This window comes from Podarcis cretensis (assembly GCF_951804945.1).
Source record: "Podarcis cretensis genome assembly, chromosome: 15".
Lineage (NCBI taxonomy): Eukaryota > Metazoa > Chordata > Lepidosauria > Squamata > Lacertidae > Podarcis > Podarcis cretensis.
Window position 1 is genome coordinate 16,423,084 of NC_137185.1, and position 17,294 is coordinate 16,440,377.

Consider the following 17,294-nt stretch of genomic DNA (forward strand, 5'->3'; position numbering starts at 1 on the left):
AAATAACCCCTCAGGAATTCACACTTCACAAGAGACCGTTTGCTCTTCCAGTTCAGTTTCTCTTTGCACTGGCTCAGCCTCACTTACACTGAACGCGCCCACATTTCACTGGGTGCCAGGACTGCACAACCACTCGCCTGTTCTGAAAAGGGTGCAGGAGCTTGTGCTAGACGACCCTTTGCTGAAAGAGCTTCTTGCTGTGAGGGCAATCGAGGTGGAGGGAGGAGCATCAGGAGATGCTGTCCAAGTGGCAGAGGAAGGACCCACCAGTTTTTTGTTTCAACCCTCTTGAACAATTTGGCATCAGCAGGAAACCTGGTCCCCTCACTGCTCACCCCTAAGGTTAAAAAGGACAGGTCCCAATACTGCTCCTTGCATTCAGAAAGCTGTCCATTTATTCCTTCTCTCTGCTTCCTGTTCTGTAACAGTTGCTGATCCAAAAGATCACCCTTGGTGATAATAAAAGGATTCCCATGTGTGGATCCCTCCCCACCCCCTTATGGAACAACAATGTTACCTTTGCTATTTATCTGCAATCTATCTAATCCTTCTTTTTCTTTTTGCACAGATGCACAACTAAGCATCATCAGCGTTCAAGGAAACATTTGCAGCCAGGCAAAAACACCCAATGAGAACTTGAAACTGGGCTAGTGGAAGGTGGTGGCATCCATGGGGAGTTGTGAGGGCCAAAGAGGGAGGTATCGAGGGCCGTATGTATTTGGTTCCCCATCTCAGCTGGCCATTTACCCAAAGGGAGAGAGAGGAGGACCCTCTTTTACACCACAGATTGCAACCAAGGTGGGTAGGAATAAACACTCAGCTTACAACAGAACTTGTAGAAAAAAAAACATTTATTGGGGAAATTCATATTCTGTGGTAATATTAAAACAGTCGTATGTATAAAAATAGCAAAGAGGTTTATTGCTTTGTGTTCCCTCCAAAGTTATATAAATAAAATAATTAGCAGGGGTGGACCCTTAGGGTTTGAGGAAAATAAAATACCTTAAATAAATTTAAATTATCATAGAAAGTCCCTGAGGTTTTGACTTCAAGGTCAAAACAAAAGCCACCAGCCGTGTGGTGTTCTTGAGATGCCCTTGGCAGGAGATGATGCCAGGCCTGGGATGCCCATCGACCCAGCCAAGGATGCCGGCTTCTGTTGCTCCAGGACTGATGATCAGTTCAGCTCAAAGTGGTCCATGTATTCTTGGACCCATTTCTCTGCGGGGTTGGCACAGATCTCCCGGCCCTTTTTTGTGGTGAACCTGGAGGGAATCAAAGGAGAGACACAATCAGCCTCCCATCTGGCTTTCTCTGCCTTCCTGTCAAGCCCTCTCTTGCCCTTGAGGTAGGATCATAAAATCATAGTCTGTCAGGGATTCTTTAGTTGTGATTTCTGCATTGCAGAGGGAACCCCTGGCGGCCCCTTCCAACTCTACAATTCTATGATTTTTGGGGGGTGGGCTTGGATGGCTCAGCTAGACTCCTGACGGATGGCAGAAAGTGGGCGGGGTTGGTATATTTATTAATAAATAAAATTTATTATTATTATAACAATAATAATTATTATTTTTGGGACAGCTGGACACCCCAACCCTTTCCCATGCCTGGAGGCTGCAAACAGAGCAGAATTATTTTTATACTTACACAACACCCGGCTGAGAGCACCTGCTGTTTGTTTCGTAATAGTCAGCTATGTAGTTCCGGGGGATCTTCTTTGCCGTGTAGGTGAAGCAGCAGGAAGTTGGAGGGTCAGACCCCACTAGAAGAGAAAGGAAAAGGCATTGAGTGCAACCAGCAAAACTCTGCTGCAAAGTTGTTGGCCAGGAATTCCGTTTCCTGCCTCTATCCTCTTGAGTCCAGCATGTACATAGGAAGGTGCAAGTATCGGGTGGAACTAGGGAACGTGCACCCTTAGGAGGCAGTGATGGCTACTAAGCAGGGTGGCTTTAAGAGAGGAGTGGACCAATTCATGGAGGAGAGAGCTTTTGTGCTTGGATCCTGCCTGCTGGTTTCTCAGAAGATGCATCTGATTGGCCGCTGTAAAAAAAGGATGCTGGACTAGATGGTCTACTGTCCTGACTCAGCAGGCTCTTCTTATGTTCTGTGTCCATTTGGCTCAAGACTGCTTACACTAGCTGGCTGCAGCTTTCCAGGGTTTCAGACGGCGTGTCTTCTCCCCAGCTCCCTACCAGGAAATGTGCTTGGGGATAGAACCTGGAACCTTCTGCATGCAAAGCAGAAGCACCTTAAAGGTAAAGGTAAAGGGACCCCTGACCATTAGGTCCAGTTGTGGCCGACTCTGGGGTTGCAGCGCTCATCTCGCTTTATTGGCCGAGGGAGCCAGCATACAGCTTCCGGGTCATGTGGCCAGCATGACTAAGCCGCTTCTGGCGAACCAGAGCAGCGCACGGAAACACCGTTTACCTACCCGCCAGAGCGGTACCTATTTATCTACTTGCACTTTGACGTGCTTTTGAACTGCAAGGTTGGCAGGAGCAGGGACTGAGCGACAGGAGCTCACCCTGTCATGGGGATTCGAACTGCTGACCTTCTGATCGGCAAGTCCTAGGCTCTGTGGTTTAACCCACAGTGCCACCCGTGTCCCTATAGAAGCATCTTAAGGGGAGGTTATCCAGTGGTGATGAGGAGGAGGAGCTCTGCACATGCCCCCAAAGCCCACAGGCTATTCTAACCTATCGCTCCCCCTGTCATGGGGTCGTGGGGTTAAGCCCCCGTCCGCCCTGCTGTGCACATGGTGGCTGAGCTCCAACAGCCCATGTGGAATCGGATAAAACTCCTTATAAAAACAAGAAGGGCGAGTTCAAAGGGCGCAGAGAGGACATCTCCCCTGCCACACCGCCCTGCCTGCAGGGATGGAATTCCAAGCGACTGAAGCCTGCCTTTGGAAGGAGCTCATGTGGTGCAGGATTGGGAAGCGGAGAGGACAAGAATCCTGGACTGAGGCTGCAATCCCGTGCATGCTGCCCCCTGCCTGAAACCCTGGAGAGCTGCTGCCAGTCAGTGTAGACAACACTGAGCTTGATGGACCAGTGGTCTGATAGGGCAGCTTCCTATTTGGAAAGGGCTGTAGCTGAGGTGCAGAGCAGCTGCTTGGCTCCCAGTTCACCCCCCTTGGTATCTCCAGGTAGGGCTCTCTCTCCCAGAAATCCTAAAGCAGGCACCCCCAAACTCAGCCCTCCAGTTGTTTTGGGACTACAACTCCCATCATCCCTAGCTAACAGGACCAGTGGTCAGGGATGATGGGAATTGTAGTTCGCAAAAGGCTGGAGGGCTGAGTTTGGGGATGCCTGCTTTAGAGAGCCACGGCCAGTCAGAGCAGAGACAGCTTCCCAAGCAGCGGCCACGATGATGAGCCTGCGTTTCTCCCGGGCCCCCAAAACCCCACCCCGGGGGAAGGACCCCCACTTTGCCCTCAAATGCCCCTCCGCTCCCCATGCTGAGCCTTGAGACTGACCTGGAGCAGCGATGGCCGAGAGGCAGAGGGCCAGTACCAGGAGCGCGGCCACAGCCCAGGCACGTGGAGACTGAGAAGCATTCATTTTGCTGAGAGGCTGGAGTGGCTGATCTTGGTTGAGGTTCTCCTGGAAGTTCTTGCCGTCTCTGGTGCTCCCTCCATGAAGCCTGCCTCCTTTTATGGAGCAGGGGGCAGGGCGGGAGGGGAGCATCGCCGGCGGAATTTCCCGTCGGCGGTGATGTCACCCCGAAGGGGTGCGGGAACCTCCATCGCGGAGGCCAAAAAAGCAGGGGAAGTTTCTGAAGAAGATGTATTACATCTGCGCCGCCCCGCTCAAGTGATTTAAAAATTGCTTCACCCACATAGGGTCACGAGAGGAAGGAAGAAGAGCTGGTGAAACCGGAGTGGGGGGTGGGTAGAGCGGTGGATAGAAAGAAGGGAAGATGAACACCCCACTCCACTCTCCCTTTGCTGGAGAATGTGCCCCGTCAGCTCTTTCAGGCACCAGATGCAAAGGGAAAAGAAAAACTTGTGCAATCCGGGGGGAGAAGCGGCCCCATCCTAAGCAAGCGCCCCCAAACAGAGCTTTTGCATTCGTTTTGCATCCAGAGAAAGGAGAAACCAGTTGCAAATTCCTGGAGGGGATTTTTCTGGAACGGCCCCTAACATGAGACGCAGAGAGCCGAGAAATGGCCATTGCAGAGAGAGAAAAACAGTGCTGCAAATAATAAGGTCCTAATAATAATAATAAGGTCATAGAAACAGAGAATTGTAGAGTTTGAGGGGATCCCCAAGGGTCATCTAGTCCAACTCCCCACAATGCACGAATGGAAGCATAACAGAGCAGTCAGTACTAAGTCCTGGAAGATGATCAAATCCAGGTAAAATCATAACTTGTAGGTACAGTACCTGCCAGCCATGAGTTTATCTTTTGACATAAGTCATGAACGACCACCATGCAGCTGCGCAGTGTGTAGGTTTGGCTTTACTCTGGAAATACCGTTCTTTTAATGTTATCCATTATTACTTTTCCTCTAAAGAGACCACAGTGGCATGCATGGTTCCCTCATCGCCACCTCCCTGTTTTATCCTCACAACGACCCTGTGAAGTAGGCTGGACTGAGGGGCCGTGCCATTTTCGAAGTGTGTGAAGCTGGGCATACGCAACATACATTTAAAGCACACACTCAAATCCTGGGAACTGTAGATTGCTCGTGGCGGAGCTACAATTCGCAACACCCATAACAAACTACAGTTCCCAAGATTCATGGAGAGTGGTGTGCTCTAAATGTCTGTTGCATGTCAGAGAAGAGAAAAGAAGGAAGAAGAAAAGAAGAAGAAGAAAGAAAGAAAGAAAAAATATTGGGGAGGCAGTTAAGTCCCACCCAGCATAATCAATCACAAGACAGAGCGCGCACACACCATTTGAATGGCAAGGCTCATCAACTTTGGGGGGCGGCCCAGCCCTCTCAAATATTTTGGTGGGATGGCCAAAGGGACCTCAGCCCCTAGGAGTTGGCTCCTATGATACATAGCATGCAGGAAGTGGATAGGGAGAAATGATGGCTATCCAATGAATTTGAATGTTGGAAGGTTTGGGACAGATGCTCCTTCACACAGTGTATTGTTAAACTGTGGAACTCACCCCCACAGGAGGCAGTGAGGGCCATCAACTTGGATGGCTTCAAAAGAGGATTAGACAAATCCATGGGGGAATAGTACAACTACTAGCCACTGACAGAGGCAGTAAATGCCTCTGAACAGCAGCAGCCAGGATTGTAAGTGGGGAGAGTTGCTATGGCTCTCAGGTTCTGATGGAAGTTTATAAAATGATGCCTGGTGTGGAGCAAGGGGACAGAGAAAAGCTTTTGTCCCTCTCTTGTAACACCAGAACACGTGGACATCCAAGGAAGCTGCATGTTGGAAGTTTCAGGACAGAGAAAAGGAAGGACTTTTGTCTAGTTAAACTATGGAACTCCCTCCCACTGGAGGCAGTGATGACCACCAACTTGGATGGCTTTAAAAGAGGATTTAGTAGACAAATTCATGGAGGAGAGGGACACTGATGGCGATTAGCCATTACTACGCTCTGCATCCAGAGTCTGAGGCAGTGATGCTTCTGAATACCAGTTGCTGGAAACCACAGGATCCTGCTTGTGGGTCTCCCATGATAGGGATCTGCTTGGTCACTGTCCGAACAGGATGCTGGACTAGCCCGCTTTGTCCAGATCCAACTCTATTCAGGTTTCTTCTGAATGGCCCAAGGTCAACCAGTGTAAGTTCCCCTCTACACTTGACTCTGCTAGCGTTTTGCAAGGGCATACCAGGAACTGTAGGTTTGCTCAGTTAAAGTGGGTTAAAAGGCTCTGTTGCCTTGGCACCCGAAAAGCACACAAAAGATGAGAGGAGCCAGACTTTCTGTGGTTGAGAAAGTGGTGGGGAAATGCAATGAGAAGCATATGATGAAGGCATGACTAAGGGCAAGAAGCATAAACACCCCACCTGCAAATCACGATGAAGGATTGTGGTCATGTAACCTCCCCACAAAACAAATCAGAACAAATGCTCAGTATGAACAGAAGAACATAAGCAGAGCCTGCTGGGTCCGGCCAATATTGGCCCATCCAGCCCAGCATCCTGTCCTCGCAGTGGCCACCCAGATGCATCTTCTGGAAAGCAGAGCCCAAGCACAAGAGCAGCCTCCTCTTCTGTGGTTCCAGCAACTGGTATTCAGAAGCATTGCTGTCTCTAACCATGGAGGCAAAGCCAAGCCATTATGGCTAGTAGCCTTCAGCAGCCCTCTCCTCCATGAATTTGTCTAATTCATCTAGGTTGAAGGCCATCACTGCCTTCTGTGGGAGGGAGTTTCATAGTTTAACCATGCACTGTGTGAATACGATTTTATTTTACCTGTCCTGAGAGGCCATAGGATGTGTTCACATTAGGCACCAGAGCACAGTGAGGTGTTGTTTCTTAGTGCATTTCATTCCTCACCCCCAGCTGTTCACATCAGGGCAGCTCAATTAGTCTCAGATTCATTCCAGGGGGTGTTGGCTGGGCTGGGGTGTCTTTACCCCATGCAGAAATGTTCACCCCTTGGTTAGATACAGATCAGGAATGGCTTAATCCTACACTTTGGAACTCCCTGCCACTTGACATCGGGCGGGCACCTTCAGTGTTCTCTTTTTGGCGCCTGCTAAAAACATTTTTGTTTTGGACAAGCCTGTCCAGAAGTTTAAAAAGCTGATGTGTGTTTTAATCTGTTTTTAGTTTGTTGTTATTTTAACTCTTTGAAAGTCTTAAATTATTGTTGCTCATTCTCCTTATTGCTTCATCTTTTTCGCAAATCACGCCTAGCTTCTTTTCTCACAATCAAATGGTGCATGAATCTGATGAAATAAACAAATAAGGAACCCAGTTGGTGTGAAGCCGATGTGAAAAACAAGGCATCAAACACGTCATATATTATAAGAAATGTAAGGACATAAGAATGTAAGAAGAGCTTGCTGGATCAGGCCAATTGCCCGTCTAGGGCACCATCCTGTTCTCACTGTGGCTGACCAGATGTCCCTTGTGAATACCAGCAAGCAGGACCAGCCTTAAAGGTCCACCTTTAAAGTCATCTGGCTTTGTAGCCATCACTACCAGCTGTGAGAGGGAGCGGCAGAGTTTTAACTCTGCTCTCAGTAAAGTGTTTTCATACCGTAAACTGCCGTGTGATCCTTGGATGAAATTTAATAAATAAACAAGTAAGTTCATCCATTTTGCTGCATCAATTAAACTAAATTGCTTTATTTGGATATTGAACAAATGTGCAATAGATTTGCTACTAGGTTTAATTTTATTATCTTAGCTCAGTCGGTAGAGCATGAGACACTTAATCTCTGGGTTTTGGATTCTAGACCCGTGTTGGGCAAAAGATTCCTGCACTGCAGAGGGTTGGGCGATCAGGGTTTCCCAAACTTGGGTCACCAGCGGTCTTTGGACTACAACTCCCATCATTCCTACCTATCAGGCCCAGCAGTCAGTGATGATGGGGACTGTAGTCCAAAAACAGCTGTAGAAACCCTGGATTAGATTACCCTTGAGGTCCCTCCCAGCACTACAATTCCTCATCTCCCATAGTGGGTTGTGCAAACCGCTCTTCTGAATAATGCTTTCTATAGGGGAGGGGAGGCAGCACTGAGGATGAGTTTATGGAATTAAGGAGGGGTGGCCCCCCAAATTTTGAGTATCACTGGGTTAGAGAAAGAGTGTTGCTGCTGTTGTTCTAACTTGAGAAAAACAACAGAATTTATTCTTTCCTTTTTCTCCCTCTTTTTCTTTTTTTAGAAAGGAAAAGGGGAAAATGCAACACATCTCGTGATTCCTGCTGGCAGGAAGCAAGCTTTGCACAGCTGCCCTGGAAATTCCTAGCTTTTAATGAAATGCAAGGGAATGGAAAATCGTCTGATTTCACCTACCCTGTATGTTTTATCACACTGGGCCTTATTTTTTGCCAATGAAGCATTTGAACTGCATTCTCATCAGCCTCAAGATGGTGTCCCATCCTTCTAAAAATAAGATTATGAGAAAAGGGAAGAAAGAACCGGAATTGAGCAGCGGAAGAAACTCAACTCATCTATGATGGAAGTTCTATTTTCCCGTTCAATGCTTTAGAAAAAACCATCGGAATAGACTCAAATAATGGATTCTGATGCAAAAATGCAATGAAAGGGCCTCCTTAGCAGTTTCTGCCTGTCTTATTGTCAGGGACCGTGCTGAGGAGGAATGGTCGGAGCCTCCCCGTCCCCCTGCTCCTGATCAGAATCCTGAATCTTCTCAGGAGCAGGAGGACAGTATGGATTTGGAACAGTGGTTTGCAGAGGGACATAGTTCAGAAGGCAGAAGCTGGGAAGTACTGTGTGGGGAACAGCTAGGAGGAGAAGAACTGGGAGAGAGAGTAAACGGACTCAGTGTTGCTGGAAAGCATCCATCTGCTCAACCCAAGGCCAAGGAGAGCAGATAAGGTGGCAGCACAGAAAGCACAGTGGTTGTGAGATCAGGTTGCAAGACGCAGAAGTGAAGTGGGTGACTAGGGTGAAACCCTTAATTGGGAGCACCTTCATTCCTAGGAATGGGTTCTTTGTTCTCTCACTGTGATCATTAAAATTTCGAACTGGCGAGAGACTCCTTTCATTTTGTTCTGCTTATCTCCTACCAAAGGGAGGAAGCAGCTGAGTCCCTGAAGCCTGACACTTATGCTACCATTTGCTGGAGTTTAAAGCTGGGGATGCAGGTGGCGCTGTGGGTTAAACCACAGAGCCTAGGACTTGCCGATCAGAAGGTCGGCGGTTCGAATCCCTGCGATGGGGTGAGCTCCCATTGCTCGGTCCCTGCTCCTGCCAACCTAGGAGTTCAAAAGCACGTCAAAGTGCAAGTAAATAAATAGGTACCGCTCCAGCGGGAAGGTAAATGGCGTTTCCGTGTGCTGCTCTGGTTCAAAATAGAGAGTATCCAAAAGGAGGGGTGTATCATGTATGCCACCTTGAATCATAGAACTGTAGCATTGGAAGGGGCTCAAAAGGACATCTGGTCCAACCCCCTGCAATGCTGAAACTGTGGAGCTCCTTGGAGAAAAAAGTAGGCTATAAATGCAAGTTTTTATTAAAAGGATTTTTAAAAACCCAGAGAAAGTCCAACATGCTTCCACCAATTATTGTTTACTGGTCTTTTTCAGCCACTGCCCAAAGCAAAAACAGTATATCACATGAATCACGTATACTTGACATTTAAAAATAAACTAAATGGAACATATACAATTGCATATGAGCCTACATAACAGGGTCTTTTGAGTGGTGGCTCCCTGGTTGTGAAATGCCCTCCCTTACAAACTTTCAGGAGGAATTAGAAAACATTCCTGCTGACTGAGGTGCATTTAGTGGCTGTTTCCTGGAAACTCTGATCTCATTGGATGGCAGAATGCTTTCAACTAACTGCGTTTCATTTTTTAAAAATTGTTTACAGAATGTTTTAATCTTCTCTAGAACATTTTTCCTTTGTTTTCCTTTTTAAATTGTATATATTTCATAGAATTTATACACTGCTTGATTGTAAAACAACAACACCCAGAAAGATAAAACAGTAAAATCAAGAAAAATTCAGAGCAATAGTTTGAAACATACAAAAAGCTAAAATGAAAATATTTTTAATTTCATAAAATTTATCAAAATTTCACAAGATTGTGCATCTTTTTTTGCCACCCTGGGCTCCTTGGTGGAGTGGGGTGGGGGCAATGGTGGGGTATCAACTCAATCAAGAAACATTTTTTTAAAAACCCCAATATGTATACTTCAATTTGAAAACAGCCCGTAGATTTATTTCCCATTCTCATTAACTGGTGACTCAAATGATGATCTGAAGGCAAGAAATGGCATGTTTTATAAAATTATCATACATATGTATTGTTAATTGGGGAAAAACTCAATGACTTTCGCTTGTAAGGATGACAGCGCAAAAGCAGCTCCAGGCAGCATCTTGGAATCTTCTAACCCTGGATGAGAGCAAGGCAACTCCCTGTCTTGCCAAATCCTTTGTTTTTTTCCAGTGTGTTTTGAGACACATTCTCTTTTGCTTTTCGGGAACACAATTAATGCCATCTCATGTTGGCCTGTGCAGCACTTGTCTTGTTAGAATAAAGTTATAAACTCAAACAAAAAGGCAGCCAGTCCCTGCCCCCCACCCCACGATGGCTTAGCCCTCTTAGGCCTGGGGCAAATGTACCCAGCCCCCCCTCCAAATCTGCACAGACTTGCTTTCATGGAAGGTACCGTATATCCATGGAACAAATCCATCTAGTGAAATGGGGCAGAGGTGCACACAGTCTAGGGAACAGAATGGGGAAGATCTGGCTTGAATCTGTATGCAACTTCATTCCAGCTTCTGTCCTGCTGCAAATCTTTTTGTAAAAAAGGTCCTCATTAACTACCACCCCACCTGCATCACAGGTAGCTCACCTGAGCTTAGGGGGAATAGAGAGAGCTAGAGTGGCGTAGTGGTTAGAGTCTTAGCTGCCAACATTTCCCTTTTTTAAAGGGAAATTCCTTTATTCCGAATAGGATTCCTCGCAAGAAAAGGGAAAAGTTGACAGCTATGGTTAGAGTGTCGGACTAGGGCCTGGGAGAGACCACAGTTCAAATCCCCTCAGCCATAAAGTTCATTAGGTGATTGGGGACCAGTCACTGCCTCTCAGCCTAACCTACCTCACAGGGTTGTTGTGAGGCTAAAATGAGGAGGGAAAGAATCATGTCCACCACTGCTTGAGCTCCTTGGAGGAAAAGGCAATGCAATACAGGTAACTCACAACTTTGCAAAAGCATTGCAGGAGATCTTGGGGTCCCTACCAGGCCCCGAAGGTGCAGGTGGTTCCGATAGATTGTGAACCACCTGAAAAAGTCTCGTGCTGCTGTTTTCTGCAGACGCATTGGAGGTGGCGAAGAAGGCCCTCTTCGCCGTCACCATTGCCACTTGGTAGGCTCAACGTTGAGCTCTAGCCCGTGTCCGGTCTGATTCAGAATGAGTTTTCTGCCACTGGCGCTCTAGCCGTCTCAACGATTGTTTCATCGCCCTCAGCTCCGGGGAAAACCATGGGGCTGTCCGGATTCCATGCAATCAGAGAGGGCGCTTTGGTGTCTAAGCTAGGATAGCTCAGTCAGTAGAGCATGAGAACTCTTAATCTCAGGGTCCCGGGTTCAAGTTCTACGTTGGAAAAAAGATTCCTGCATTGGCGGGGGTTGAACTAGATGACCCTGATGGTTCCTCCAGCTCTACAATTCTGTGAATTTGGCTTTACGCACTGTCTCCCGGAACGTAACCCCTGCATAAGTTGAGAGTCGGCTGCACATAAGAGAGGGGCAAGATGGAGGATGACTACATTTTCATACTTGTTGCTTGGTTGAAGAACTACATGCCAAAATTAAGAGGAAAGGGGGTGAATTTTGGTTCATCCCCAGAAAGTATGCATTGTGTAAGTCTGTCTTTAAGTGCTGGCTGAATGGACTTTGGGCTACTCTTGCAAGACTTTCCTTCTAAACTCCTCCGGTTTTGGATGCCTCCCCATAGCTTCTTTTTCCACGACAGCCAACTTGTTGCATCGTACAAAACTTCTGTGCAGTCTTGACTCACACTCAGAGGGCTGCTGTAGTTGATGAGCAGGCAGAAAGCAATTTCGTGAATGGAGTTAAAAATTCATTGAAATCGGCGGTGACTGAGCAAAAACGTGATTGGTGAGTCACTTGAAACTCTGCATTTCATTGAGAAACAGGCAATTCACTTCCCATTCAGACCTCAAGGGCTATCCCGGGCGAGGCTTGTCGGAAGGAGCATCAATGTTTCCACAACAGTGTCTTTCCCCCAGAACTGGCACCATTTGCTTACACCTGAATTCTTGAGTGCTCTGACAATAGCACTCCAAAGCTGTTGTGTTCCTGGGGTTCTTCTTGCTACCACCCTGTCAATTCACCCCACCAGTCCTTGTTTCTCTTCTAAGCACCCACAATTCCCTCAACTCTTCTTCATAAGGCTTGGTTTCCAGGCTCTTATCACAGCGTTGTAGAGTTGGAAGGGAACCCGAGGGTCATCTAGTCTGACCCCCCTGAAACGCAGGAATCACAACCAAGGCATCCCTGGCAGATGGCTACCTAACCTCTGTTTAAAAACCTCCAAGGAAGGAGAGTTCACCATCTTCTGAGGGAGTCCATTCCACCCTCAAACAGCTCTTACTGTAAGAAAGTTGCTCGTAATGTTTGGTTGGCATTTTCTTTCTAGTAAATTTGATTCTGCTGGTTCAGGTCCTCCCCACTGGAGCAGGAGAAAACAAGCTTCCTGGTTACAGCCCTTCAGATATTTGAAAATAGTTCTCATATTACCTCACCAGCATCATCCTCCAGTATACCTGAAGGAGTGTCTCCACCCCCATCGTTCAGCCTGGACACTGAGGTCCAGATCTAAGGGCCTTCTGGCGGTTTCCTCATTGCGAGAAGTGAGGTTACAGTGAACCAGGCAGAGAGCCTTCTCGGTGGTGGCACCCGCCCTGTGGAATGCCCTCCTGTCAGATGTCAAGGAAATAAACAACTATCTGACTTTTAGAAGACATCTGAAGGCAGCCCTGTTTAGGGAAGTATTTAATGTTTGAAGTTTTATTCTGTTTTTAATGTTCTGTTGAAAGCAGCCCAGAGTGGCTGGGGTAACCCAGCCAGATGGGTGGGGTAGAATGTAATAATAATAATAATAATAATAATAATAATAATAATAATAATTTCCATCTCCTCTTCTCCAGTCTAAACATTCCCAGTTCCCTCAACCATTCCTCATAAGGCTTGGTTTCCAGACCCTTGATCATCTTGCTCTCCTTTCTCTGCTCACCTTCCAGCTTGTCAGTATCCCCCTTGAACTGGGGTGTCCCGAACTGGACACAGGACACCAGGTGTGGTCTAACCAAGGCAAAAATGGATGGTGCTATGACTTCCCTTGATCTGGATACTAGACTTCTGTTGATGCAGCCTAGAATTGCATGAGCTGGTTGTTTTTTTGCTGCTCCTTCACACTGTTGACTCATGGCCCACTAAGACCCCTAGATCCTTTTCACACATGCTGCTGTCAAGCCAGGTATCCCCCATCCTATATTTGGGCATCTGATTAGTCTTTCCTAAGTGCAGAGCCTTTTTTTTATCCCTATTGACATTCATTTTGTTAGTTTTTGGCCCAGTTTTTCAATCTGTTACGGTGATCTTGAATCCTGATTCTGTCTTCTACAGTATGAGCTACGCATCCCAGGTAGCACATGCAGAAGGGTCTCAGGTTCAATCCCTGACAGCATCTACAGGTAGGACTTGTAATGCCTCTTGCCTGAAACCCCAGAGAGCTGCTGCCAGTCAGAGGGCCTTCTTGGTGGTGGCACCCGCCCTTTGGAAGATACTGAACCTAGATGGATCTCAATGGCCTGAACTCAGCACAATTTGCAGCTTCCTACAGCTGATGTTCTTGCCGGTCCCATGAAGGCTGTGGAAATCCAGAACAGGTGCCTGGTGAAAGTTTGGGGGACTGTTTGATCCAGTGACCCCAACCTTACTTGATCCTAATGAGACATTGTAGATGGGGAAATGTGTTGATCTGCATGGAAGTGGGGGGGGGGTATGGGTGCTGGATGGGCCTAGGTGGCCCAACTCTTGGAGGTTTTAAAGCAGAGGTTGGATGGTCAACTGTCAGGGATTCTTTAGCTGTGATTCCTGCATGGCAGTGGGTTGGACTAGAGGACCTTTGGGAGTCCCATCCGACCTTACAATTCTCTGTTTCTATGATTCTCCCCTCCTTGGGCTACTAATCTCTCTCTTCTCCCACCCTTGGGGCTCAGAAAGCTCTCAGGGTCCCAATTTCACCTCCCTCCTCCTCATCCGGGGTTCTCCAGCGCCAGCTCCCAGTCAGGATCCAACCACCCCTTCAATGACATCTCCACAGGGCTCATGAAACACCCACATATTGTCAGGGTGACAGGGGAGAGGAGGTGATTCAGTGATCCACCCCCAGATATGTCTGAAGGCACCTCAGAAATGAAGGGAGATCTCAGAGGCTGGCAAGCCTCTGATCTGAAGGGTGAGTCATTGCCACCACAGCTGTTGCATTCCAAAGGCATTGTTCTCTGGAGGGGCTCCTCTGAGCCCGGAAAGGATCCCCACACCTGGGTGGCTTGGCAGCCGACAAGCAGGGAGGTGGGGTGCAGGACAGCAATGCCAGGAACTCCTCCTCCCACTTGGATTGTGAACAGCAGCACTGCAAAGGACCCATTGTTTTCCTTCCGGCGTTAGACCCCCCCTCACCTCCCCTATCACTCAGAATTCCAAGCAGGGCTCCCAGGTTTTGCTATGTGGCTCATTATTCCTAGTCATAGCCGGAACAGTGGTCCCAAGAAGCGACGATAAGGGCGGACTGTCTGGAATTTTCCCGTAAGGAGGCCTGGCTGGGGGATTTTCCCAGGCACATCATGGGATGCAGCCTGAAGCCTTCAGGGTGGACAGAGAGAAAGATCACAGCTGTAGACAGGGCTTTGGGGAGAGATGTAAGGTCCCACCTCGAATTCTCAGCTCCTCTTTTAAAGCGAGCTTCTTGTGCTTTTAGTGGGACAGAATCATAGAAATGTGGAGTTGGAAATGAAATGAATAAAGAGATGAAATAAATAAATTTCTGCTGCTTGCTGGCACTAAGGTGAGATGACTTGTTTAAAAAAAGGGATTAGAGACATTCATGGAGACAAATTCTTGTGCTCGAATCCTCCTTGCAGGTTTCCCATAACGGGCATCTGGCTGGCAACCGCGAGAACAGGAGGCTGGACTAGATGGGCCATTGGCCTGATTCAGTAGTGTTCTTGTGTTCTTATGTTTGGAGGAAGAGGAGGATTTTATCAATGGCTGTTAGCAGTGATGCTGCTATGGAACCTACATGTTGAGGGGCAGTCTACCACTGAATATCACTCTGTGGTGGAGAATATCAGAGAAAAGGTGATGCAGTCATGCTCTGCTTCTGGATTTCCCAGAGACCTCCTGTTGAACAGTATGGAATATGTTAGACTAGACTGGGCTGCCATCCCAATCACTACCAGGTAGTGTGGCCAACCTGTTTACTCTAGTAAAGCTGTGTTGATTGCAAGGGATGATGGGAATTGTAGTCCATACGGAGCAGGCTTAATCCAGATGGCTTAATCCAGCAGGGCTCTCCTGAGGTCTTTTGCTTTATTATTATTTATTTCATAAAAAATTATACACCACTTGATTTACTAAAATATGTAAGAAAAGTTTGCAATACTTTAAAACATACAGAAAGTTAAAATACTAAAAGCAGATTAAAATTCACACCAGCTTTCTAAGCATCTGGGCAGGCTTGTCTAATTAAGAATATTTATAACAGTGAAAGGAATATGGTGAAGGTGCCTGCTTGAGATCAAGAGGCAGGGAGTTCCAAAGGGTAGCCACTGCCACACTAAATGACCGAGTTCTTACAAATGTGGAATGGGCATTCTGTGACACCTGCAGTAGTGTCAGTTCCGCCAATTGAGGCAGCCTTTCCATTACGAGGCAAGTAGCTGCTGCGTTTAAGATGTCACGATGAAGAAAAGCGGACCTTCCCCTCCCAGGAACTTCAGAGCCGATACTTTCCAGAGGCCAGCTAGCTCATTGACTGACTGATTGGCTTCCTTCCTTTCATCCTTCCTTCCCCTTTTTTCTTCGGCCTGCTCTGGGGGAAATTCCACGAGTCTCTGGTTAGCTGCCGCGATGCTGACCTGGCAATTCACGGTGTCTGCTTTGAGCTTGCCTGGCTGAATATTTGATGACAGACAGGATCACTTGCCAGGATGGAAAAAGTGAAAAGAAGAAGAAGAAGAAGAAGAAGAAGAAGAAGAAGAAGAAGAAGAAGAAGAGCATTGCACACACAAATAAATTAAGTGACCGATAGTGAGGAAACTCCAGTTTGTAGTATGGTTTTCTTTTGAAGCTTGAACTCAGCAAAAGATGAAACAGAGAAGCTGAATTAGGTATTGATACAAGTGCTACTTTAGATAAGAAGTAACTTACCTATTTGTATAATGCTAATGACTTTATTGTACCGGACGCAGGTGGCGCTGTGGGTTAAAGCCTCAGCGCCTAGGACTTGCCGATCGAAAGGTCGGCGGTTCGAATCCCTGCGGCGGGGTGCCCTCCCGCTGCTCGGTCCCAGCGCCTGCCAACCTAGCAGTTCGAAAGCACCTCCGGCTGCAAGTAGATAAATAGGGACCGCTTACCAGCGGGAAGGTAAACGGCGTTTCCGTGTGCGGCTCTGGCTCGCCAGAGCAGCGATGTCACGCTGGCCACGTGACCCGGAAGTGTCTCCGGACAGCGCTGGCCCCTGGCCTCTTAAGTGAGATGGGCGCACAACCCCAGAGTCTGTCAAGACTGGCCCGTACGGGCAGGGGTACCTTTACCTTTACCTTTAATGACTTTATTCCTTCATGGATCACTGCCTTGTTGTGGCGAAAGGGGCTTGAATAACTTCAAGAAGCTATGAGCTATGCCTTGCAGGGCCACCCAAGACGGACAGGTCATAGCCGAGAGTTTAGACTAAATGTGATCCACCTGGAGAAGGAACTGGCAATCCACTCCAGTATTTTGCCAAGAAAACTCCATGGACATAAAAAAGGAGTAGCTTTGAGAAGAAAGCGAGAGTTTCCAAGGCATGCTCTGGTTCATGGGGTCACAACTAAGATGACTAAGACGACTAAACAAAATGACTTTATTTGCCTGTTTTTGTAGTGCTGGTGATTCCTGCTCTCCTTTTCATATTCCTTATTTTATTGTATTCTTACCAGCATTAACACCCCCCAAAGCCTTGCTTCTCCCAGAGCCACAGCCTTGGAGTCACACGTAAATCCAGCATGGCTCTGCGTCCCAGCATCTCTGCCTGCAACCTGCTTTTAGCTCAGTGAAGGTGAATGCTGGAAAATTCAGGGCAGATAAAAGAAAGTCCTTTTTCCAATAAGGTAAAGGGACCCCTGACCATTAGGTCCAGTCATGACCGACTCTGGAGTTGCGGCGCTCATCTCACTTTATTGGCCGAGGGAGCCAGCGTACAGCTTCCGGGTCATGTAGCCAGCATGACTAAGCCGCTTCTGGCAAACCAGAGCAGTGCACAGAAACGCCGTTTACCTTACCGCTGGAGTGGTACCTATTTATCTACTTGCACTTTGACGTGCTTTGGAACTGCTAGGTTGGCAGGAGCAGGGACCGAGCATCGGGAGCTCACCCTGTCACGG

The 17,294-nt window shown here is 47.6% G+C and overlaps 1 protein-coding gene across 1 annotated transcript; it reads right to left on the bottom strand.

Moving 5' to 3' along the window:
• Positions 1 to 833: 833 nt before the first annotated feature.
• Positions 834 to 3,704, bottom strand: LOC307204508 (C-C motif chemokine 4-like). Its single transcript, XM_079956086.1, has 3 exons — positions 3,479 to 3,704; positions 1,648 to 1,762; positions 834 to 1,265 (listed from the first exon to the last, which is right to left on the bottom strand). Exons 1-3 carry the CDS (start codon positions 3,687 to 3,689, stop codon positions 1,178 to 1,180), a joined length of 414 nt encoding a protein of 137 aa, XP_079812212.1. The 5' UTR covers positions 3,690 to 3,704; the 3' UTR covers positions 834 to 1,177.
• Between the last annotated feature and the right edge of the window lie 13,590 nt (positions 3,705 to 17,294).